Here is a 23411-nt window from a genome sequence, read left to right on the forward strand (position 1 = left end):
CATTTTCCCCTCCCTCCCCCCTACGACTTCCCTCAGTTCCTCTTTCTGATTTATCAACACATATTGTTCCCTGCTAAGTAAAAATCTCTAAGTTATCTATCTATTATGTTAACAAATAAATTTGTCTATGTTTATTCGAAACCCGCCAAGGAGTCCAACTCATTTTGTCATTTCTTTAAGTACTTTGTAAAAGGTTCCCACTCTTCTTTAAAGTCACAGTTGTCCTTGTCGCGTAGTTTGTGCATCAATTTCACCAATTCTGCATAGTCCATCAATTTCTCTTGCCACTTGTTCTTTTGTCAGGACTTCTTCATTCTTCCATCCTTGTGCTATTAGGACTCTTGCCGCTGTTGTCACAGACATAAATATGTTCTTTAATTTCCTTGGCAGGTCTTTCCCTACAATCCCTAACAGAAATGCTTCAGGCTTTTTTACAAATGTTAATTTAAACATTTTCTTCAACTCATTATAGATGGTACATAACGCCAGTACAGATAGCAAGAATGTATAAAACCGGCTGAAATATATGTTGGAAATGTAAGGAAAAATAAGGGACTTTTTATCCTATGCGGTGAGATTGTAGAGAAATTAATAAAGTGAATTTCAACAGGGGCAAATGTCAGGTTCTAGACTTAGGCAGGAAGAACCAGCTGCACGAACAGACGATGGGGACACCGGGAACGCGAGGGGGCCTTTGGGGAGGGGGAAAAGGAAAGAGGGACAGAGACCAGGGTTCCCTGGCCCCCCCCCCCCATCATTCAAGGCACCCATGGAGGCCACGGCACAGGGGCTGAAAACGCCTGGCGGTGTTGAGACTCGCCCCACCTTTTCCAATACAATATACAGTGGTACCTTGGCTTTTTTTAAAAAAAGAGAGACTCGCCCCACCTTTTCCAAATACCTCCCCCCCCCCGCACAGCCCCCCCCCCCGGAACCCGAGAATCGGCTTCCCGACGCTGCGCCCGGCTCCTTTGCAGGGCGAAAGCGAAAGTGGACCCGAGCCAAAGCTCAGTGGGGGAGGGGAGGGAAAGAGGAAGCGGGAGGCGGAGGGGGAGGGGGGCCTGATTCTATATCTGGCGGCGCCGGGCGGTTTCGGATCCCCTCGGGCTGGTGGTGGTTCTGCAAAATGCAAAAAGCAACGACCACACAGGAGCTCTGACTCAAGCGACTGGCGACTGGGGGGCCGGGGGCCGGGTCTGGCCCGCTGTGCGTCCTCAGCTGAGATTCCTGCATCGCAGCGGGTTGGTCTGGATGACCCTCGGGGGTCCCTTCCAACTTCCAACCCAATTTCTATGGGTTTTGGGGGTTTTTTAGGGCAGGGCGTGTGTGGAAACCTCCCACCTGCGGCCCTCCAAGCCTCGCTGCCCGGCCCTCGGGACTCTGCGCAGGACCACGCCCCTTCTCCCCAGGCCACGCCCCTCGCTGGTTCTTCTTTGCACCCCGAGAAGCCGGGATGGGGGGCAGAGAGGGGGCGCCAGGGAACTAGTCTGTGGCCCCAGGATAAAATGCAACCCTCGCTCTGCCCTTCGGAGACTTTCCTCCTGAAAAACCCCGACGGCTCCTCTCTGCTCGGCAACTGATGACGCGGCGGCGGGCGGCCTCCCCATTGGCTCCCCGCGGGACGGGGGATTTCTGGCTTCTCCCTTCCCCTAGTGTGGGGCTGAGGTTGGGGGGCAGAGTCGGTTCCCCTGGAGGCGGCCAGAGCAGCAGTTGCAGCAGAGGAGACCCTTCTCTCCGAGGAATCCCCTCGAGGAGCTGGGATCCAGAGATAGCGACCCTCCTCTGGAGGAAGAAAGGGATCCCACTGCCCCCCCCCCCACGCAAAAAAAAAAATAAATCCCCATAAACTACAGCGAAGGGATCCAGGAGAGCAGATCTCTCGCTGGGACCCGGGGGCCGGTCAGAGAGAGTAGAAACGAGACACGGGATCCCTAGGAGCGCGGAGAGAGATCCAGAGCCTGCAAAGCGGATCCTTCTTCTTCCTCCTCCTCGCCCAGCGGAGTCAGGATGCGGCCTCTCGGGGCGGCTTTGGCCAGCCTCTGCCTGGCGCTGAGCTACCTGCCAACAGGTAAGGCTGCGGAGGGGGCGGAAAGGATCGAGAGATCTGGGGCTCGTTGGACGCGGAAGTTGCAGCCCGACCGACCTCGCAGGGCTGGAAGAGGGAGGGGAGACTCGGCCTTGAGAAAAAAGTGGGGCGCAAATAACCCACCGCTCGATCCCTTAACCCTTTCGGCAGGTGCTTTCGTCGTCCACCTGCAGGAGGACTGCTTCCTCTCGGCCGGGGGTCGCGCCCTCTGGCTCAACTGGACGGTGGCCTTCAACAAGATCCCCTTCATCTGCTTCGAGGGATCCCGCGGGAGCTTCGCGCCCTGCGGCCTGGGCGCCTACGACCCCTGGGACCAGCTCACCGCCTACTTCGCGGACCACCTGAACGCCGTCCTGGGGGCGCAGATGAAGGGGGAGGCCCAGCGCTGCCAGGGGCAGGTCCGCCCGATGTGGGGACCCTCGGCGCTCAGGAAGAGTGAGTGGGGGGCGCCGGGGCGGGGGGGGGCAGCCCCAAACACCTGGGTTGTATCTGGAGGACGCCAGGTGGGGAAAGTGGCGTGGGAAGTGAAGGCAAGTGGGGTGGCAAATGAAGGCAAGTGGGGTGGCAAGTGGGGTGGCAAGTGAAGGCAAGTGGGGTGGCACATGAAGGCAAGTGGGGTGGCAAGTGGGGTGGCAAGTGATGGCAAGTGGGGTGGCAAGTGGGGTGGCAAGTGATGGCAAGTGGGGTGGCAAGTGGGGTGGCACGTGAAGGCAAGTGAAGGTAACTGGGGTGGCACGTGGGGTGGCAAGTGAAGGCAAGTGGGGTGGCAAGTGAAGGCAAGTGGGGTAGCACGTGGGGTGGCAAGTGAAGGCAAGTGGGGTGGCAAGTGAAGGCAAGTGGGGTAGCACGTGGGGTGGCAAGTGAAGGCAAGTGGGGTGGCAAGTGGGGTGGCACGTGAAGGCAAGTGAAGGTAAGTGGGGTGGCACGTGGGGTGGCAAGTGAAGGCAAGTGGGGTGGCACATGAAGGCAAGTGAAGGCAAGTGGGGTGGCACGTGAAGGCAAGTGGATGGCAAGTGAAGGCAAGTAGGGTGGCAAGTGGGGTGGCACGTGAAGGCAAGTGGGGTGGCAAGTGAAGGCAAGTGGGGTGGCAAGTGGGGTGGCAAGTGAAGGCAAGTGGGGTGGCAAGTGGGGTGGCACGTGAAGGCAAGTGAAGGTAAGTGGGGTGGCACGTGGGGTGGCAAGTGAAGGCAAGTGGGGTGGCACATGAAGGCAAGTGGGGTGGCACATGAAGGCAAGTGAAGGCAAGTGGGGTGGCACGTGAAGGCAAGTGGATGGCAAGTGAAGGCAAGTAGGGTGGCAAGTGGGGTGGCACGTGAAGGCAAGTGGGGTGGCAAGTGAAGGCAAGTGGGGTGGCAAGTGGGGTGGCACGTGAAGGCAAGTGAAGGTAAGTGGGGTGGCACGTGGGGTGGCAAGTGAAGGCAAGTGGGGTGGCACATGAAGGCAAGTGGGGTGGCACATGAAGGCAAGTGAAGGCAAGTGGGGTGGCACGTGAAGGCAAGTGGATGGCAAGTGAAGGCAAGTAGGGTGGCAAGTGTGGTGGCACGTGAAGGCAAGTGGGGTGGCAAGTGGGGTGGCACGTGAAGGCAAGTAGGGTGGCAAGTGGGGTGGCACGTGAAGGCAAGTGGGGTGGCAAGTGAAGGCAAGTGGGGTGGCAAGTGGGGTGGCAAGTGAAGGCAAGTGGTGTGGCAAGTGGTGTGGCAAGTGAAGGCAAGTGGGGTGACAAGTGGGGTGGCAAGTGAAGGCAAGTGGGGTGGCAAGTGGGGTGGCAAGTGGGGTGGCAAGTGAAGGCAAGTGGGGTGGCACGTGAAGGCAAGTGGGGTGGCAAGTGGGGTGGCAAGTGAAGGCAAGTGGGGTGGCAAGTGGGGTGGCAAGTGAAGGCAAGTGGGGTGGCAAGTGGGGTGGCAAGTGAAGGCAAGTGGGGTGGCAAGTGGGGTGGCAAGTGAAGGCAAGTGGGGTGACAAGTGGGGTGGCAAGTGAAGGCAAGTGGGGTGACAAGTGGGGTGGCAAGTGGGGTGGCAAGTGAAGGCAAGTGGGGTGGCACATGGGGTGGCAAGTGAAGGCAAGTGGGGTGGCAAGTGAAGGCAAGTGGGGTGGCAAGTGGGGTGGCAAGTGGGGTGGCACGTGAAGGCAAGTGGGGTGGCAAGTGGGGTGGCAAGTGAAGGCAGGTGGGGTGGCAAGTGGGGTGGCAAGTGAAGGCAAGTGGGGTGGCACATGGGGTGGCAAGTGAAGGCAAGTGGGGTGGCAAGTGAAGGCAAGTGGGGTGGCAAGTGAAGGCAAGTGGGGTGGCACGTGAAGGCAAGTGGGGTGGCAAGTGAAGGCAAGTGGGGTGGCACGTGAAGGCAAGTGGGGTGGCAAGTGGGGTGGCAAGTAGAGTGGCACGTGAAGGCAAGTGGGGTGGCAAGTGGGGTGGCAAGTGGGGTGGCAAGTGAAGGCAAGTGGGGTGGCAAGTGAAGGCAAGTGGGGTGGCAAGTGAAGGCAAGTGGGGTGGCATGTGAAGGCAAGTGGGGTGGCAAGTGGGGTGGCAAGTGGGGTGGCAAGTGGGGTGGCAAGTGAAGGCAGGTGGGGTGGCAAGTGGGGTGGCAAGTGAAGGCAAGTGGGGTGGCAAGTGGGGTGGCAAGTGGGGTGGCAAGTGAAGGCAGGTGGGGTGGCAAGTGAAGGCAAGTGGGGTGGCAAGTGAAGGCAAGTGGGGTGGCAAGTGATGGCAAGCTTATCCCACCAGGAGGCATGCAGCTGAGCCAACCCTCGAACGATCTAATGCGGATTCTGATTCTGATTCTGTACCCCCCCTCTTCACAGCTCCCCCCAAGGTCCGGGTATTCCCTGTCATCCCTCAGAACACCCCAGAGTCCATCATGTTGGCATGTGTTGTGTGGGGCTTCTACCCCCAAGACGTGACCGTCACCTGGCGGTGGAACGGGGCCCCCCTGAAGAACGGGACGGGCCCGCCAGCAGTGCCCTCCAGCAACGGGGACTGGACCTACCAAACTCTGCTCACCCTCCCCGTGGACCCCCGGCAGGGAGGCACCTACACCTGCCAGGTGACCCACGTGAGCCTGAATGAAACCCTCACCAAGGACTGGGGTGAGTGACGGCGGCGGACAGGGGGCTGGGCTGCTTCACGCAGCACAGAGTTCAGCTATGGAACTCCCTGCCACCGACTTGGATGGCTTTGAAAGAGAATGGCAGCCTCCCACTGGATTCCCCAAATGCCTCTGTGCATGTGCAGAATGTCTCTTCGTCCCCCCCCCTTCTAAGTGACCACAATGAGCCACCAACTAACTTGAAAGTCCAGCTGCGATTCCTGCCTTGCAGGGAGCTGGTCTAGATGGCCTTTGGGGGTCCCTTCCAAGCCCACAAGCCTAGGAGTCTATGATCTCGCTGAGCCTTGTCTGCACAGACTGGCAGCACTGCCCCTCCTTCTGCACTCCAAGCAGGTGTCCTGCCACTGAGCCCAGGCCAAACCCTCTCTTCTCAAAAGGGGAAACATTTCGTCCTGCTGTTTCAGGGGCCTCATTTATTTATTTCATTAAATTTATACGCCGCTTTTTTTGGGGGGGGGGAAACGATTCCAAGCAGTTAGTAAGAATCATAGAGTTGGAAGGGACCCTGAGGGTCATCTAGTCCAACCCCCAGAATCTCAGCTGAAGCTTCCCTGCCGGATGGCCAACCAACCTCTGCTTTAAAAACCCCAAGGAAGGAAAAAATAGAACAATAAGTAAAAACTTATAAATCCATGATGAGTGATAAGCAGACTGAAACACGCACCCACATCTGCAGAATGCTTTTTAGCAGGCACCTAATATCAAGAGGCAGGGAGTTCCACAGGATTCGGGAGCTGCCTCACTGAAATACTGATTCCTTACAAAGTCAGGACAGGTGTTACGTGGCAGCCCCAGCCCCACAGATCCAAGCGGTTAAGAGGGTGGGCGGGTGGGTGATCAGAAGACCTCCCGCCCCACAGGCGAGGAAGGCTACCCACATTTAACAGTTCCCTGCCATTTCTGTCTCTCCCGCAGCGCCAGGCCTGGCTCTGGACCTCCGGTGGAAAGTGGGGGTCTCGGCGGCCATGCTGGGGGTCGGCATCCTACTCCTTGCCGTGGGCACCGTCCTTTGGAAGAGGAGAGTCCCCGAAGGTAAGGGCCAGAGGAGAACATGAGCTGGGGGGATGGCGTTTTGCTTTTTGCCGACTCCTTAAGATTTATAACCTGCTTTTTGCCGATTCCTTAAGATTTATACACTGCTTTTCACCAGTTCCTTAAGATTTATACACTGCTTTTCGCCAATTCCTTAAGATTTATACACTGCTGTTTGCCGATTCCTTAAGATTTATACATCGCTTTTTGCCGATTCCTAAAGATTTATACACTGCTGTTTGCCGATTCCTTAAGATTTATACACTGCTGTTTGCCGATTCCTTAAGATTTATACACTGCTTTTCGCCAGTTCCTTAAGATTTATACACTGCTTTTAACCAATTCCTTAAGATTTATACACTGCTGTTTGCCGATTCCTTAAGATTTATACATCGCTTTTTGCCGATTCCTAAAGATTTATACACCTTTTTTTGCCGATTCCTTAAGATTTATACACTGCTTTTCGCCAATTCCTTAAGATTTATACACTGCTGTTTGCCGATTCCTTAAGATTTATACACTGCTTTTCGCCAATTCCTTAAGATTTATACATCGCTTTTTGCCGATTCCTTAAGATTTATACACCGCTTTTTGCCGATTCCTTAAGATTTATACACTGCTTTTCGCTAATTCCTTAAGATTTATACACTGCTTTTCGCCAATTCCTTAAGATTTATACACTGCTTTTAACCAATTCCTTAAGATTTATACACTGCTTTTCGCCAGTTCCTTAATATTTATAACCTGCTTTTTGCCGATTCCTTAAGATTTATACACTGAAACCTCTGAGCTCTCGTCAGCTTGGGCCCCATTGCTGGGCGACCCCTCAGGTGGGTGCTTGGCCGGGGTTCTCCTCTGGGTGGGGTCCATTCTTTTTGCTGACTCCCTCTTTCTCTCCCCCCACTTCCAGGCTACGCCCCCATTGATGGCAGCACCTACCCAAATGGTAAGAGTTCCTCCCCTCCCTCCCTCTTAGTTAAACTGTGGAACTCTCTGCCACAGGAAGCCAACTTGGGCAGCCTTGCAATGTTCCTTGGCCTGATCCTGCAGGCTGCGCTCACGTTCTTAGGGCCACAAATTCTGGCTGAGCACTGGGGGTAATTTTTTAAGGGTTAGGGCAGTTGTTTTGAGGGGGGAGAGGGCAGGGGTCTCCCTCCCAGCAAAGATCCCACAGCCAGCCTTCAAGTCCCCCCCCCTCCAATTATTCCAAGGATCGGGTCCACTCGGGTCCCCCGCTTTCAGAGCCAGCAATGTGAGAAGCCTCTGGGAAATCTCTCCTGCCCTCCTCTCCTTATTGCAGGGGTCTCCCCCCTCCTCATTTCGCCCCGTACAACAACCCTCCAAGGTAGGGTAAAGGTAAAGGTACCCCTGCCCATACGGGCCAGTCTTGACAGACTCTAGGGTTGTGCGCCCATCTCACTCAAGAGGCCGGGGGCCAGCGCTGTCCGGAGACACTTCCGGGTCACGTGGCCAGCGTGACATCGCTGCTCTGGCGAGCCAGCGCAGCGCACGGAAACGCCGTTTACCTTCCCGCCAGTAAGCGGTCCCTATTTATCTACTTGCCCCCGGGAGTGCTTTCGAACTGCTAGGTTGGCAGGCGCTGGGACCGAACGACGGGAGCGCACCCCGCTGCGGGGATTTGAACTGCCGACCTTTCGATCGGCAAGCCCTAGGCGCTGAGGCTTTAACCCACAGCGCCACCCACGTCCCTCCAAGGTAGGGTAGGCAGAGAGAGAGATTGTGCCCCCCCCCAGGTCACCCCGTGAATTACACAGCTGAGTGGAGATTCAAACACTGGCCTCTCGCAGGTCCTAACTTTCTCAACTTTGAATTTTATCACTATTCACGTTTTTACACTGTATTTTATGCTGCTTTTCCAATTAAGTGTTTTAAATTTGTTGTTAGCCGCCCTGAGCCCAGTTTTTGAACTGGGAAGGGCGGGGTATAAATAAAAAATTATTATTATTATTATTCCACCACCCTGTCTCCCACAACAACCCTGCCAGGGAGGGCTACACAGCCAGATGTTATACCTGGGTGCCCCCCAGATGTGGTAAGATGGGGGGGCTTGGCTTGCGACAGAGACAGAACCACAGAGGGGGGGGTCCCCAAATAGAAAAATCATTTACTCCCCACTTTCTGCCATGAACTTCTAAACTCTGACACACACCCCTTTCTGCAGGTCGCTAGCCTGACTCTGAAGACACCTCTCTCCCCCCAAACTCCTTCGTCGGCGATTTCATCCTGGATCCGTTGGGGAGACCCTAAACCATCAAAAGCGAAGTTACCAACTCTGGCCTTGCTGCTGCTTCAAAGACCCTCCGGAGACACCCCCCCCGAAGCCCCAAGGGGGTCCCTTGAACCCAGCACCCTCCCCACACCCTGCCTCCTCCTCTCACCCGTCTAAGTCGCTGCCTTCTCCTTTGCAGCAGCTGACTGGAACCACAGAACTGTGGGGCTGGGACCCCAGGAGGTTCTCTAGACCAACCCGCTGTAGTGCATTGTGCAAAGATGCCCCCCCTCTATTCCCCCTGGCGGTCATTGGTTACAATCAAGCTGAGACAGGGGGTTGGGCTAGATGACCGCCAGGGGTCCCAGCTGTACAATTCTTTGATTCTGTGGGAGAGGAACTCTTATTTTTAATCCACCCGTGGGGCTCCTTTTCTCCAGGTTTTTAAAGAGAGGTTGTGTGCACATCTCTATATATGCTTTTATTAAGACTTTTCATTAAAATAAAAACTAAGGAGAAAGCTCAGGTCGCCCGGGTGCAGGTTCAAAGGGTTCACCTTCCTGTGCGTGTGACAAGATTTACCTGCGAAAGAGGACTTTGCATTCCAACCATTTCTTATTTGCTGTTGTTATGCTGCGCTTCCTGAATGCAGAGGGTTCGTCTAGATGGCCCCTGGAGGTCCCTTCCAACTCTGCCCTCGCAAAGCAGGCCCCTTTCTCCAAGGACCTTCTGCCTTCGTCTTCCTAACCTGCCTGCCGTCGTGCGTTCAGGCTTCATTTTTTAAAGGAGATTTGTTGACACAAAAATAAAGGGCGAAATGCCTTCGGACGCGCTTTGCTGTTTCTCTCTTTGGCTTTGGGCTCCTTGCCGCCCAGGGCCGCCCACTCTGGCAGCCGATTCTGACTCCATAATTTCAGGCAGGTTTTGTGCTTTCGGCAGCCCTGCTTGGAGATGCCACCGGCAGGATTTGAACGCAGAACCCCCCGGTGCTCTAACCACTCAGCTGTGGAGGCCTCTCCCCCACTCTCAACCAACTGCATCTTGCTGCCTTTCCTAAGCAGAAGGGGTTTTTTAAAAGGAGCCCCAGAGCCGTTTCCAGAACCAAACGGGCAGCTCAGCTTTTAAAACATTATTTTTTAGGGGGGAGAAATGTTCCTTTGCGGCTGCTAAGCTCACAAGCACTGAGTGTGTGTTGAGGTCTGTGATAGAGTTTGAAGCAGGGCCTCCATTCTGCAGTGCAAGCAGGTGTCCTGCCCCTCAGCCACAGGGCTGCGTCCCTGCCGGACCCTTCGCCCTTCCAAGCAGGTGTCCAACACAGCTGCCTTTGCAGAGTTAAACTGCAATTTCCCACACCTTCACACAGCATTTGGTGTGGGGAGACACGTGAAAAAGGGGACCCGTCTCCTGTGTTGTGTTGTCACTGATCTGGCTATACCTCTCAGTTTGTGGCAGCAAAACACCCCGGTGTTTTTGGAATAGTGAGCACAGGGGGGGGGGGAAATATCCAGTTCCTTGAGATCTAGCAACTTGAGATTTCCCAGAGTTTGCCAGAGGCCCGAGAGAGAGAAGGGGTGAGGAGGGCCGTTTGCTCAAAACCTCACGGCAGGTACCTGCCGGATTACGAGGCAGGGCCAGGGGCTCCAACTGCCCAGGTAAGGCAAGGGCTTTCAAGGTAGATACACCAAGGTTCCAGCCCCGTAAGGAACAGCTGCACATTCCTGCGTTGCGCGGGGTTGGGCTAGATGACCTCTGCGGTTCCCTTCCGGGTCCACGATTCTATGACTGAGGTCGGAAGTAATGCCAGGCTCCTCTCTAACGGGTTAAATAAACTACATTTCATGTATTATTAGTGCCAGCTGGCATGGATGCTTTAGCTGATACTCCTGCATTGCACGGGGTGGACTAGAGGACCTCTGGGGTTCCATTCCAGCCCTACAATTTTGTGACTGTGGGGTCTGCATGCCCACCCAGCCCGGCCCCATCTCCTAGTGTGTGTGTGTGAGAGAGAGAGAAGCTCCAGTCTTTCAAAGAGGCAAAAAAACTCCTTGATGAATTAAATTCCACAAAAAGGGGGGGGGGGGAGAAAACAGCTGTAAAAAGGCCAGAGAGAAACATCTGGTCCAAGCAGCAGCAGCAGCAGCAGCACCCCCCTTTGCCCCCCAAGTCAAGGGAGGGGGCACCCATCCTTTGGAGAACAGAGAGGGGTGCCATCGCGTTCGCCCACCCCCCAGCCTTCTTTGGGGGGGGGGCATCAGTCCTTTCTGGGTGGGGGGGCTAAGTGTGCCGGAAGCGGTGGAGTGGGGGGGCAGTTTCAGCCAGTTGGGCACCCCCCACCCCTTGCAAAGCGCTTTCATCTTCCTCCTCCTCGTCGTCTGAGTCCCCGGGGGGGGCCATGCCGGTGCCCCCCCTCTTTTCCTGTTAGCCCAACAGTCTTGGGGGGGGGGGTCCTCGGCCCTCATTTCTGCTCCTTGGTGGGGGCATAGTACAGCTCCAGGGGCTTGCTCAGCTTCCAGTACTTCTCGTTCACCAGCTCCAAAGTGACGGATCCGTTCAGGGTCTGCGGGAGAAAGGAGAGGCGTTGGGAGTGTAGAAGTAAGAGAAGCCCCCCCCCCTTCTGCCCCCTTTCACCACAGACGGGCAGGGGGGCTGTCAACGTTTCCCTTTTTTTAAGGGAAATACCCTCATTCCCAATAGGATTCCTCGCAAGGAAAGGGAAAAGCGGACCGCTATGGCTATCAGCTTGCAGTGGGGCAGGCCATTTCCCTGCAGAAACGTTCGGTTTTATTTCGCAGCATAATGAGATTGGCGAAATGTAATTATCATGGGCTAGACGGAGAGATGTAAAATATGGATTGTGGGATAATATGCAGTTGGAAAGGCTGAGAAAAGGACCCAGGGAGTTCAGAGAAATCTCTAAATATGGATATGCGTTTTGTAACGTTATAATTCTGCAAATAAAAATTCTTTCCCCACCACCACCAAAAAATAGATTGGCAAAATATGAGATTCCCCCATCTGCACTGGCAACCGGCCGGCAGCGGAACAGAAACCTGGAGCTTCTCGTATATATATATATCTCATATGAAACGAATGAAAACCGAACTACTACTACTAAATAAATAAATAAATAAATAAATAATAATAATAATAATAATAAATGGAGTAAAAGAGGAGAGAAAGACAAAAAGAATAAAAAGGAAAAAGATAGAAATAAAATAAAATAAAATTAAGGAAGCCTACAGCTTCCTTTTCATTTTTGTCTTTTAACCCCACTACATTTTACACTTTTTGTGGGCCAGGGACAACTCGGTGGGTAGAGCAAGAGACTCCCAATCTCAGGGTTCTGGGTTCGAGTGCTGGGTTGGGCAAATGGCAGCGGGTTGGACCAGATGACCCTTGACAGTGCAAACAATCCTTGCAGCCCCCGTTTATTTTAAGGCTCAGACGGAGCCCCCCTCCCGTCGTGGGTTTGAACGACGCGCCATTTGATCTTTACCCCTGCAAACAGCTTAGAAGCCCTTTCAGCAAGCAAACGGTATACGGATTAACCGTTAAATATATTTCTATGCTCTTATTGCATCGTATCAAATAAAGTCCTGCATCCCCCTGCCTGTTACCGTGAAGGCCCCCCCGGCTGTGGTGATGTAGATGGTGTACTGCTTCTCGCTGACGTCCTCCAGGGCGGGGGCTTCGGCCCCGGCCCCCGGTGCCTCTTCCAGGGCGATGCGCAGGGCCAGGTATTTGGAGAGGTGGTCCACCGTGGCGTTGGCCGTGGTCTTGACGTACCTGGTGGGAAGGGGGAGGCAGAGTTAGGGGTGTGGAGAGGAGGTTGTGGGCCCGAGGGGGTGGGTCTTAGGACTCGGCGGTGGGATCCCCTTCCTTGGAGATGCTGGAACGAGAGGCTGGGTTGGGGGCTGGACTGGATGATGATGATGATGATAATAATAATAATAATAATAATAATAATATATTATTAATACCCTGCCCATCTGGCTGGGTTTCCCCAGCCACTCTGGGCGGCTTCCAACAAAATATTAAAATACATCAAACATTAAAAGCTTCCCTAAACAGGGCTGCCTGTAATAATAGTAATAATAATTTATTATTTATACCTGTTGCAGGAATTTATGTATAAGTTGGGGGGGTTTCCCCTCCAGCAGATATCATGCACACGCAGTCCACTACCAAAATCAGCACAACCACTTTTGTGACTTTTGTGATTTCTCCCCACAAAACACTTCATCACAGTTTCTTCCTATCTACTCAAAGGGCCTTTGCTGCACGATACCAAATGTAAGAATTCGCTGATCAATGCATTTATGTTCTGGCTCACTGGGAAAACTTCAGAAATTCATATAGACCTGTGAGCTCAGCAGCCCCTCTGCCTGAGGGATAATCCCTGGCATCCTGATACCTGAGTGCCAGACAGGTAGCCATTCCAGAAATAACAAACCCAGATGAAGACAAATAATTATTAACTTGGCTGGGAAACAGAGAAATGTAAATATCTCTTTTGTTTCACTTGATGGGTGTTTGGTGGAGGGCGAGGGGAACCATGGGGCAGGGTCCAGGGTGCTCAGATTACTGCCACCAGACATCCCCTTTCATGATGTAACCTGATGTAGTTTGGGGAGGTGTAACATAGGGATTAACGTAAAGGGACCCCTGACCATTAGGTCCAGTCGTGACCGCCTCTGGGGTTGCAGCGCTCATCTCACTTTATTGGCCGAGGGAGCCGGTGTACAGCTTCTAGGTCATGTGGCCAGCATGACTAAGCCGCTTCTGGTGAACCAGAGCAGCGCACAGAAATGCCGTTTACCTTCCCGCCGGAGTGGTGCCTATTGATCTACTTGCACCCGAGAGTGCTTTCAAACTGCTAGGTTGGCAGGAGCAGAGACCGAGCAACGGGAGCTCACCCCATCGTGGGGATTCGAACCACCGACCTTCTGATCGGCAAGTCCTAGGCTGTGTGGTTTAACCCACTGCATCACCCGCATCCCCCTAAACATGGGGGTTAGCAGCTAATAAAAGTTTGGGTGCTCTTTTGTTCGGGGCTTCCATCTTGTTCCACCTGGTGGCAGGTGGGAGTCCTGTCGCAACAGTCTTCCATAAAGACCAAGCCGACTGGCTGCTGTTTTGCTCTGCTCTTCCTGGCTGGTGCCCTTGTTTTTTGCCGTCGGATTTCTCTGTTAGCATACCCCGCTCATCTGGCTGGGCTTCCCCAGCCACCGGGATAACCGCCGGGGGACCCTTCCAGCCCAACGACCCCCCGGCAACCTTCCCCAGCGCCTGAGGCGGCTTCCCACTGGGGTGGGTGTGCTTGCGAGCCCCCCACTGCCCGCTGCTCACCTGGTCTGGGCGTAGGCTCCCTTCTCCACCAGGACGGGGTGGGGCCGGAAGACCAGCTCGATCTCGCTGCTGCCGGACTCGGCCCCTGGCTCGGGGCTCCGGCGGCCCCCCTCGTGCGAGGTCTCCGGCTCGGCGCAAGACTCGTCCGAGGCCCGGGAGCGCTTGCAGCTCGGCCCGGCCTCAATCTGGCTGGGGGCCGAGGTGTTGCTGAGGTGGGAGCGGCTGTCACAGTTGTCCTCCGCCCCGCTGAAGGTGTTGTTGTCCGACTCTTGGGGGTGCTTCCGGGCGCGCTGCCCCCTGGAGGCGGGAGGGAAGAGGCGGGAGCGTCACACACCAACCAAATAAAACCAGCAAAAGCTCCGGCGGAACTTCCTGCCTCATGATTCCATTGTACAGTTATGGTTATGTTCGTTTCTATCCTGCCTCTTTCCCTGACAGGGACTCAGGGCAGCTCAAACCTGAAGCAGAAAGAGCTAAAAAAACTTTGGGGTGGGAGAGCAGCCGTTAAAAAACAATTAAGCATTAAAAGGATAAAGATATGGTCTATTAAAGGACACAGGTTTATAGAATTCCCCAAAGCCGGTTGGAAGAAGAAAGTGCGGCAAAAGCACAGTAAGGAAATAGCCGCTCTGATTTCTATTGCATGTTTTAAATCTTGCATTATTATTAATTATATTAATAATATCACCAGATGTCAAAGAGAACACCGGTCTTGAAAGACCTACATTGGCTCCCAGTACGTTTCTGAGCACAATTCAAAGTGTTGGTGCTGACCTTGAAAGCCCCAAACGGCCTCGGTCCTGTATACCTGAAGGAGCGTCTCCACCCCCATCATTCTGCCCAGACACTGAGGTCCAGCGCCAAGGGCCTTCCACAAGGCAGGCGCCACTACCAAGAAGGCCCTCTGCCTGGTTCCCTGTAACTTGGCTTATCGCAGTGAGGGAACCGCCAGAAGGCCCTCGGCGCTGGACCTCAGTGTCTGGGTAGAATGATGGGGGTAGAGACACTCCTTCAGGGATACTGGACTTAGGTCGTTTAGGGCTTTAAAGGTCAGCACCAACACTTAGAATTGTGCTCAGAAACGTACTGGGAGCCAGTGCAGATAATAATAATAATAATAATAATAATATCTTTATTGTCATTGCCCCCTTCGGGGACAACGAAATTACTTGGCTGCTCCATAAAAACACTAATTAAAAAAATATAGTAAAATACATAAAACACCAATTAAAAAATATAGTAAAATACAGCAAAGGAGATTTGATGACTTTCAAAGTCCGGGCTTCCCATTCAGGGCCGAGATCGCTCTGGAGAAGAAGCTGTTCTTAAGACGGCTTGTTCTTGTCTTCATCGTCCTGTATCTCTGTCCCGACGGCAAGAGCTCGAAGAGACAGTGACCAGGATGCGATGGATCTTTTACTATGTCCAGTGCCTTCCTATGGCACCTTGTGGCGTAAATCCGCTCTAAGGTGGAGAGTGGGCAGCCAACAATGCTCTCTGCTGCTTTCACAACCCTGCGCAACCCCATCCTGTCCTGGGTAGTACAGCTTCCGTACCACACACATAAGCCATAAGTAAGCACGCTCTCAATGGCACAGTGATAGAAGGCAAGCAGCAGTTTCTGCGGAAGATGGTTTTTCCTTAGTATTCTCAAAAAATACAGTCTCTGCTGCGCCTTCTTCACAAGCCCCCTTGTGTTGACACTCCAGGACAGATCCTCTTGTAACTCAATGCCCAAAAATCTGAACGTTGTTACCCTCTCCACACAGACCCCATCAATCAAAAGTGGCTGGACATTGCTCTTCTGTCTCCTAAAGTCCACCACAAGTTCCTTTGTCTTCCTTGTATTTATGAGCAAGTTGTTAGCTCTGCACCACTCTGTCAGCCGCTCCACCTCATCTCTATAATCCATTTCACCCTCCCTTTCAGAGATGAGCCCAATCACGGTTGTGTCATCTGCAAATTTGACAACCCTATTACTAGGGTGAGTAGCGACACAATCGTACGTGTAAAGAATATAAAGGAGCGGACTGAGTACGCATCCCTGTGGTGTTCCTATGTTAGTCTTAAGCATATTAGAGGTATAAGGGCCCAACCGAACCCTCTGGGGGCGGTCTGACAAAAAGTCCAATATCCACCCACAAAGTGATAACGGAAGCCCCAGATCTTCCAGTTTAGACATCAGACGTTGTGGTAGAATGGTATTAAATGCCGAGCTAAAATCTAAAAAAAGCAGTCTGGCATAACCCCCCCGCTGCTCCAAATGTGCAAGGACGGCATGGAGGGCAATCGCCACAGTGTCCTCTGTCGATCTTTTCGTTTTATAAGCAAATTGGAATGTGTCCAGTCCCTCTGGTAGGCAGGCAATGACATAATTTCGTACCAGCTTTTCAAAGCACTTCATGATTATAGGTGTGAGTGCTACTGGACGAAAATCGTTCAGATCTTCCGGGTTAGGTTTTTTTGCTATTGGAACGATAATAGAGGACTTCAGGCAGGATGGAACAATAGCCTGGGCTAGGGATTGATTTAAAATCCCAGTGAAAACTCCTGCTAGTTGATCTGCACAGTCTCTCAATACCCTTCCAGCTACCCCATCTGGCCTTCCTTGGGTTGATTCCCTTCAACACCTTCCTCATCTCTTCTTTTTCCACAGAGACTACTACATTCCTTTGTACTGATGATGGTAATGGTGGTGATGATGGCAAAGCCTTCACAGGGAGTGGTGGTGGTGTTGGTAAAGCCTCAGCAGGTGTTGCTGCAGATGTTACTTCAAAACGGGCAAAAAAGGCATTCAAATCCTCAGCGAGGGATGCCCCTCCCTCGTCTGCCAGGGAGTCCTTGGATTTATACCCTGTTAATTCTTGTACACCTTGCCACACCTGCCTGGTGTTGTTACTTTGTAGATGATTCTCCAGCCGCTGTCTATATGCCTCCTTTGCTACACGGATACCTCTCTTTAGATCGGCTCTAGCTGAGCTGTACAGCGACTTATTTCCACTTCTGAAGGCAGTATTTCTTGCCTTTAGCAACCCCTGGACCTCCCTTGTCATCCAGGGCTTCCTGTTTGGGTAGATCTTTATCCGGCGCCTCCGTGTTACATTGTCAGTGCAGAACCTAATATAGTCCAACACTTGCTCAATGTGAGTCTCTACATCCTGTTGGGCGAATACCTCCCAATCGGTGTCATGAAAACAGTCTTGTAGTTGTTGGGATGCTTCAGCTGGCCATATTGTAATGTCCCTCTTTATAGCTGGAGTCTGTTTCCTCAATGGGATATATTCAGGAGTCAGGAGCAGGGACACATGATCAGATTGGCCTAAATGTGCCAATGGTTCGGCCTTATAGGCCTGTTTGACATTTGTATACAGCCTGTCCAGAGTCTTTTCTCCCCTGGTTGCACACTTTATGTGTTGATAGAATTTAGGTAGGACCACTTTCAAATCTGCCTGGTTGAAATCTCCGCATACAAGAAATGCAGCCTCGGGGTACTTGCCTTGTTGCCTGCTAATGGCATCATGCAGAAGACCCATTGCCTCATTGATGTTCGCATCAGGTGCAATGTATACTATAGTTATCAGTACTGCTGTAAATTCTCGGGGGATATATATAGGTCTGCATTTAAGTGTCATAAATTCCACAGTTGGAGAGCAATAGCTAGCTATCACGGCGTGGTTTGTGCACCAGCTGTTATTCACGTATGCACACAAACCTCCCCCCCTTCTTTTACCAGAGTCCTCTGTTCTATCATGGCGGAACACTGTATAGCCTGTTAGTTCTATGGCTGAGTCCACTCCTCCAGCTTATTCACCAAAGATCTCACATTCGCATAGAAAATGCTGGGAAGCGGTAAGTTATAATGTTGTGTCTTCAGCCTTAATTGCCTTAATCGCCTTCCTCCTCTACAGCCTCTCTTCTGTTTGCGGTCTCTCCTGTGTCTCTTTGATCCCCAGGTCTTTGAAGTCAAAAAATCTCCCTTGCAGATGCGGAGACACTCACAATTTGTGCAGCACTCACTCCGTAGTCGAATAGATAACATGTCCTGCCGACTATAAACAAGTCTATTTTGGCAAGACAAAAAAGCCAAATTCTGAGCTGAGGAGCAACCAGCCGCAGCATCTACACGCGCCGCCATCTTAGCTCAATAAGTTCTCTCAGGACCAGTGTTATATGGTCTCGGCGGCTGCCCCCAGTCACCATTGTAGCTGCCGCACTCTGGATTAACTGCAGTTAAAGGTAGCCCCACGTAGAGCGCATTGCAGTAGTCCAAGCGGGAGATAACCAGAGCATGCACCACTCTGACGAGACAGTCCGCGGGCAGGTAGGGTCTCATCCTGCGTACCAGATGGAGCTGGTAAACAGCTGCCCTGGACACAGAATTGACCTGCGCCTCCACGGACAGCTGTGAGTCCAGAATGCCTCCCAGGCTGCGCACCTGGTCCTTCAGGGGCACAGATACCCCATTCAAGACCAGGGAATCCTCCACATCTGCCCGCCTCCTGTCCCCCAAAATCAGTACTTCTGTCTTGTCAGGATTCAACCTCAATCCCTTAACCGCTATCCATCCTCCAACCGCCTCCAGACAAGTGATCCCCAAGAACAAGGTTGCGCTGGGACCTGGCTGCGAATCTCGAGAGGAGGTGTATCTCTCTTGGGGCCAGGGCCGGAGACCCCCCCCCCCAGCCTGAGCCCCCATACCTGTTCATGGCCTGCATCTTGAGCCCCTCCTCCATGCTGCTGCGCAGCGCCTGCTGGTTGTGCAGGCGGTTGAGCTTGGCCAGGACGCGGTCTTGGTGCGCCTCGTACTCGTCTCGGCTGGGGTAGATCTTGGAGATGAGGGCGTCAAAGTTCGGGTCGGGGCGCAGGGAGCGCTTGGAGACCAGCTTCTTGCGGCAGGTGGGACACTCCTTGTTCCTGCGGCGGAGGAAACCGGGAAACCGAAATCAAGGTGCGGGCTGAGCGCACGGAAGCAGCAGGAAAGGGCCGCGGGGCTGAAGAGCGCTTGGAACTCCATGCTTTAGAAAGGGTAGGACTCGAACCCGTGACTTCGAATTACAAGAAAGAGGATTTTCTTTTCTTTTTTTCCTTTCTCCTTCTGTGTTGGAACTCCTATTCGGGGACTTCCCTGGCTTTTTTCTGGCCCATGTAGAACCAGTCTGGATAGCTAGCCTTGGTGAAGACTTGACGTTTTTATCCCCCCAAAAGTTTTTGATTGAGTTCCATTGAAAAGAGGCTGCATTTTAATGTTTTAATGTTGTATTTTAATTTTGTTTTTTAAGCTGTATTCTAATCAATTGTTTTTATATTTGGTGTGAGCCACCCTGAGCCCGGTCTTGGCTGGGCAAGGTATAAATAAAATTTATCATCATCATCATCATCCTTATTATTATTACGCAACGTCAGGAACAAACTTTCTGGCAGTAAGAGCTGCTGCTTCCCATTGCTTCGTGCTGCGTGAGTGAGATGAATAAACACCCAGCAATAAAAGATAATGGGAGAGGATTTACCCCAGCAAATTATTTGTCAAAATTACAAATGCCCAAATACAGACGGTCGTTTACCCTCGCTAGATTCAACGTGCTGCCATCTGCCTTATTGCAGGGCAGATTCGAGGGTAAACCATAATATGCGGAACGAGTCTGCCCCTGCGGCTTGATGGAGGTAGAAACCGTCATGCCTTGTTTCGCTGCCATTTCTACAGGGATATACGCTTGGTATTTATGCAAAAATCTCCAAATGAACCCAAACTTCAACGTCTAAAATCCCTGGTAGGGGAAAAGGATCCTGAGATCACGTTAAGGGTGGCCAAATTCTGTGCGATTGCCATAAAACTCGGGGAACAAGCTGTGCTATCATAATAATTAAGGCCTTAAATAGTAATTTTCAGTTATATTAAGTGATTAAGTTTTAATTTACAGTGGACACTCGGGTTGTGATTTGTGCGCGACCAGCGAAACCTGGAAGTAACCTGTTCCGGTACTTCTGGGTTTTGGCAGCCTGCAACCTGAAAAAACACAACCTGAAGTGTCTGTAACCCGAGGTAGGACTGCATATATTTTTTTAACTGTTGCTTCAAGAGATATGCAATGGTCAGTCATAATAATAATGATAAATGTTATTTATACCCCGCCCTCCCTGGCGAGAGCCGGGCTCAAGGCGGCTAACACCAATAAAATCACAGTAAAAACATAATAGGGTGAAAAGAGGGGAGGGGAGGAAAAGGGGGGAAAAACCCAATTTAAAATACAGGTTAAAATGCAATTTAGAATGCAGCCTCCTTTTAAAGTAGCTGATAAATCAAGACCATAAGGGGAGGGAAACAGAAGGGTCAGACTGAGTCCAAACCAAATATGGCCAGGTGGAACAGCTCTGTCTGGCAGGCCCTGCGGAAAGATGTCAAGTCCCGCTGGGCCCTGATCTCTTGGGACAGAGCGTTCCACCAAGTCGGGGCCAGTGATGAATAGGCCCTGGCCTTAGTTGAGACCAAGCTAACCACCTTGCAGATTGGGACCTCCAAAACGTTGTCATTTGTGGACCCTAATGTCCTCCGCAGGGCAAACCAGGAGAGGCGGTCCCGTAGGTACGTGGGTCCTAGGCTGTCTAGGGATCATGGATTTCGGACCAGGTATCCATTTGAGGTCGGGCCAAATTCGCCGCTAGCCCCGGACAGCTTGGGACCAGCTCACTTGCGGGAACTCAGGATGGGCCTTTCTGGGACCTGTCTCTCCGCCGCCCCCCTGAATGCCACCCCCCCGGGCCCCACGCACCCGCTCCGCAGGGCCGTCACGATGCAGTCAGAGCAGAATCGGTGCAGGCACTCTTTGGTGGTCATGGTGTGCTTGAGCATGTCGAGGCAGATGGGGCACATCAGCTCGCTGTGGAGGCTTCGCGGGGAGACGGCAATCTCCGTCCCGTCCATTACGGCCTCCTGAAAAAGAGAGAGCTTCCTCGCTGAGCTTCCAGGGAGCAAAACGGGAGCGGGGCTGGCCTTGCAGCGGGTTGAGCTAGATGACCGCTGGGGTGCCCCCTCCCAGCTACAATTCTTTGGCCGCCTGTCAGCGATGCTTCAGCTGAGATTCCAACTCTATGATTCTGTGATTCCAGAAGCCCACCAGCAACCACCCCGGGTTTTTTGCTGGGAAATCTATTATTATGAATCTATTCATTCCAAAGCATTTGTGAACCGCTTAATTTAATGCTTCCAAAATCTCCAGGCAGCAGACAGCATGGAAATGATCAGCACGAGCACAAAAATGCAATGGAGAATGAGTAAAAAAACCAAAACAGCAGTGCGGAGAGAAATAAATATAAACAAAGGATTTGGACAAGTCAAAGAGTTGTTGGTTTCCTACACAAAAATGCCCAGGACAGCGTACAACGTATTAAACGGTGTAGAAACTCTTAAAGGTAAGAAGGTAGACAACTTCTTAGCAGGAAGCATGTTAGCGCAAGATGCCCTGTGAATTGTGTTTTTCCTTTAGCTAAAGTACTGAAGGCAATTAAGGCAATTAAGAAAAATAAATGACAAAAACTCCCACCGCCACAGCTACCTAATTTGTGATCCCCTTAACTCTGGGACCTGGAGAGGGACTTAGAAGATCTTCCCACCAGACCCAGATATTTGAGGGGTGGGGAAGGTCAAGAGAAAGGGGGCTCTTCCCTCGTGGCCCCGGCCCCAAACCCAGGCCCACCCCCCTGGCGCCAGGCCTTCTCCTCTTCCTCACCTGCGGCGTCCGGTGAAGTTCGTACAGGCTGAGCTCCCAGGTCTTGCTGGCACTCTGCACGTTGGCCGGCGTCGCCATGGCGGGCTGCGGGTTCGAGGCAGGAAAGAGAAGCGAAGTTTCAATTCTCAGTGAATTGTCGGGTCGGAAGGGGTCCCGAGGGTCATCCAGTCCAACCCCGGCTCCGTGAGAGCCCCGCCCTGTCCATTCTTCCAGGGGCCGACCGGGTGCCCCAAACGTGGAAAAGCCCAGAAGTGGAAGGGAGCTGAGGGCAAAAGCAGCACCAGCGCACAGGGCTGGGAATGTACCAAGCCAGGCACAGGGGTGGTTCCCAGCCTGGCAGCCCCTCTGGGTTTCTTTGGACTCGTCCAAACACGGGGAGGGGGGTTGCTCCCACTATACTGATATTTTTTAAACTGGGTTGAACCTGGGTTGTTTGTGTGTTCTCCAGTCGCAGAACACAAAGGGGCTTACCCCTAACCCCTTGGTCTTCTGCACATGCTCAGAGGCACTGCTCCCCCTTGTTTATAAAGGAGTTTTAATCTCTTGCTACTCCCACTTTTTGAAAGTCTCAGATTTGACAGATCTCAGAGCTGTGGGTTCGAGCCCCACGTCGGACAATAACCCCCCCCCCCGCGTTACAGGGGGTTGGGCTAGATGACCCTTCCAGGTATACCGTCCCATGATTCTGGGATGTTATTAATTTCTGCGCAAACCATTCTGAGGTTGCTGCCGCCGCCGTTCTGTCTACAGATCGACAACGAACTCTTGTGATACGTCTGTATATGAAAGATAAGCGCGCACACTCGGACTCTGCACGTGCTCAGGGGTAACCAGCCCCCCTCCCCCTTCCCTCAAACTTCACGAAGCGGAGGAACGGGACTGGGGGGGGAATTCCGCGGGAAGATTCGGAGCTGCACTCTGCACGTGCTCAGAGACCCCCCAGTCCTTTGCCAAAGGGGATGGAGAAACCAAACCAGCTCCGAATCGGAGCAGCGTTGCAGCCAAGAGGCTCCGGGGCTGGAAGGGAGGCGCGCTCGGCTCTCCTTCGGGGGCAGGACGGGGGCGCCCCCGAGACCCCTCCGCCCCCGCCCCCCAAGGAGGGGCTCCGGGGCTCCCTCTGGCCCCTCCCCAATCCGGGAGGGGGACCCCCCTACCTGCTGGGATCCCCGGGATCCCCGGAGGCGCCTCTCCGTCTCCTGCTTCGTCTTCCTCCTCCTTCTCCTCCTCCGGAGGCGGGAGAGGGTGGGAACCTCCGAGGCCGCGTCACTTCCTCTCCCCGCCCCCGCGCTGACGTCACAGAGCACCGAAAGAGAGAAGGGGGTCTCCCCACCCCCCGCCCCGCCTCCCCCGCCCGCGCGCGGGACAGGCAGGCGGCTGCTCGTCCGGTGCAGCCCGGGAGCTGCACCGGTGGGGTGGCTGGCTGGGGGCGGAAAGGGGCCAGAAGAGAGGAAGGAGGGCACAGACCCTGCCCCCCCACTTCAGTGGGGCGGACCCCCCACCCCCAAGACAGCTTTCCCGGGTGGACAGCAGCCTGCGCCGGGGATGGATCCGTCCCGGGTCACTTGGGGCAGCTTTTAAGCGACGCTTTTCCTTGAATCGCAGAATCGTGGAGTTGCGTGGGACCCCCAGGGGTCATCCATCCCAACCCCCGCGACCCAATCTCCCCCCGCCTCCTTCTGCTTCTTTTTCCGCTCGATTTGTGACTCAGCCTCCGAGCGGCGAAAAGGATGAAGAAGCCTTGAGCATAATCAAAAGCAGAAGAGATGTGATTTTACTCACTTCTTTTTACTTATTTACTTATGTGCTTGCGATTTATTTGGGAAAACCCAGAAACCGCTTGACTGCGGAAAACCTCAAAGCGGCTTACAGGAAAAGACCATAAGACTATC

At 53.2% G+C, this 23411-nt stretch overlaps 2 protein-coding genes across 3 annotated transcripts; one reads left to right on the forward strand and one right to left on the reverse strand.

Moving 5' to 3' along the window:
* The first annotated feature begins 1347 nt into the window (after positions 1-1347).
* On the forward strand, positions 1348-9277 carry LOC310670788 (HLA class II histocompatibility antigen, DM beta chain). Of its 2 annotated transcripts, none has more exons than XR_014507630.1 (6): positions 1348-2068; positions 2237-2521; positions 4883-5167; positions 6103-6219; positions 7130-7564; positions 7936-9277. XR_014507630.1 is itself a non-coding variant. In XM_083426549.1 (6 exons), exons 1-6 carry the CDS (start codon positions 2008-2010, stop codon positions 8407-8409), a joined length of 792 nt encoding a protein of 263 aa, XP_083282675.1. In that variant the 5' UTR covers positions 1627-2007; the 3' UTR covers positions 8410-9277. The 2 variants fall into 2 exon arrangements, 1 of the variants encoding a protein (XP_083282675.1); XM_083426549.1 differs by having other exon boundaries at positions 1627-2068; positions 7130-7165; positions 8402-9277.
* On the reverse strand, positions 8920-22819 carry RING1 (ring finger protein 1). The gene is made up of 7 exons (XM_083426480.1): positions 22677-22819; positions 21523-21606; positions 20566-20726; positions 18497-18712; positions 13799-14095; positions 12067-12235; positions 8920-11006 (listed from the first exon to the last, which is right to left on the reverse strand). Exons 2-7 carry the CDS (start codon positions 21598-21600, stop codon positions 10905-10907), a joined length of 1023 nt encoding a protein of 340 aa, XP_083282606.1. The 5' UTR covers positions 21601-21606; positions 22677-22819; the 3' UTR covers positions 8920-10904.
* Positions 22820-23411: the final 592 nt, after the last annotated feature.

This window comes from Podarcis tiliguerta, assembly GCF_965153285.1.
Source record: "Podarcis tiliguerta genome assembly, chromosome: 2".
In the NCBI taxonomy this organism is placed as follows: Eukaryota; Metazoa; Chordata; class Lepidosauria; order Squamata; family Lacertidae; genus Podarcis; species Podarcis tiliguerta.

What these genes read in the sequence shown, in the direction of transcription:
- RING1 (XM_083426480.1), bottom strand. Translation starts at nt 21,600, where the DNA reads ATGGCGACGCCGGCCAACGTGCAGAGTGCCAGCAAGACCTGGGAGCTC. An exon ending in GTGACGGCCCTGCGGAGCGG is followed by an intron (nt 18,713 to 20,565) that starts GTGCGTGGGGCC and finishes CCTCCGCCGCAG; the next exon opens with GAACAAGGAGTGTCCCACCT. An exon ending in AAGATGCAGGCCATGAACAG is followed by an intron (nt 14,096 to 18,496) that starts GTATGGGGGCTC and finishes TCCCGCCTCCAG; the next exon opens with GGGGCAGCGCGCCCGGAAGC.
- LOC310670788 (XM_083426549.1), top strand. Translation starts at nt 2,008, where the DNA reads ATGCGGCCTCTCGGGGCGGCTTTGGCCAGCCTCTGCCTGGCGCTGAGC. An exon ending in GCTGAGCTACCTGCCAACAG is followed by an intron (nt 2,069 to 2,236) that starts GTAAGGCTGCGG and finishes CCCTTTCGGCAG; the next exon opens with GTGCTTTCGTCGTCCACCTG. An exon ending in GAAGAGGAGAGTCCCCGAAG is followed by an intron (nt 6,220 to 7,129) that starts GTAAGGGCCAGA and finishes CCCCACTTCCAG; the next exon opens with GCTACGCCCCCATTGATGGC.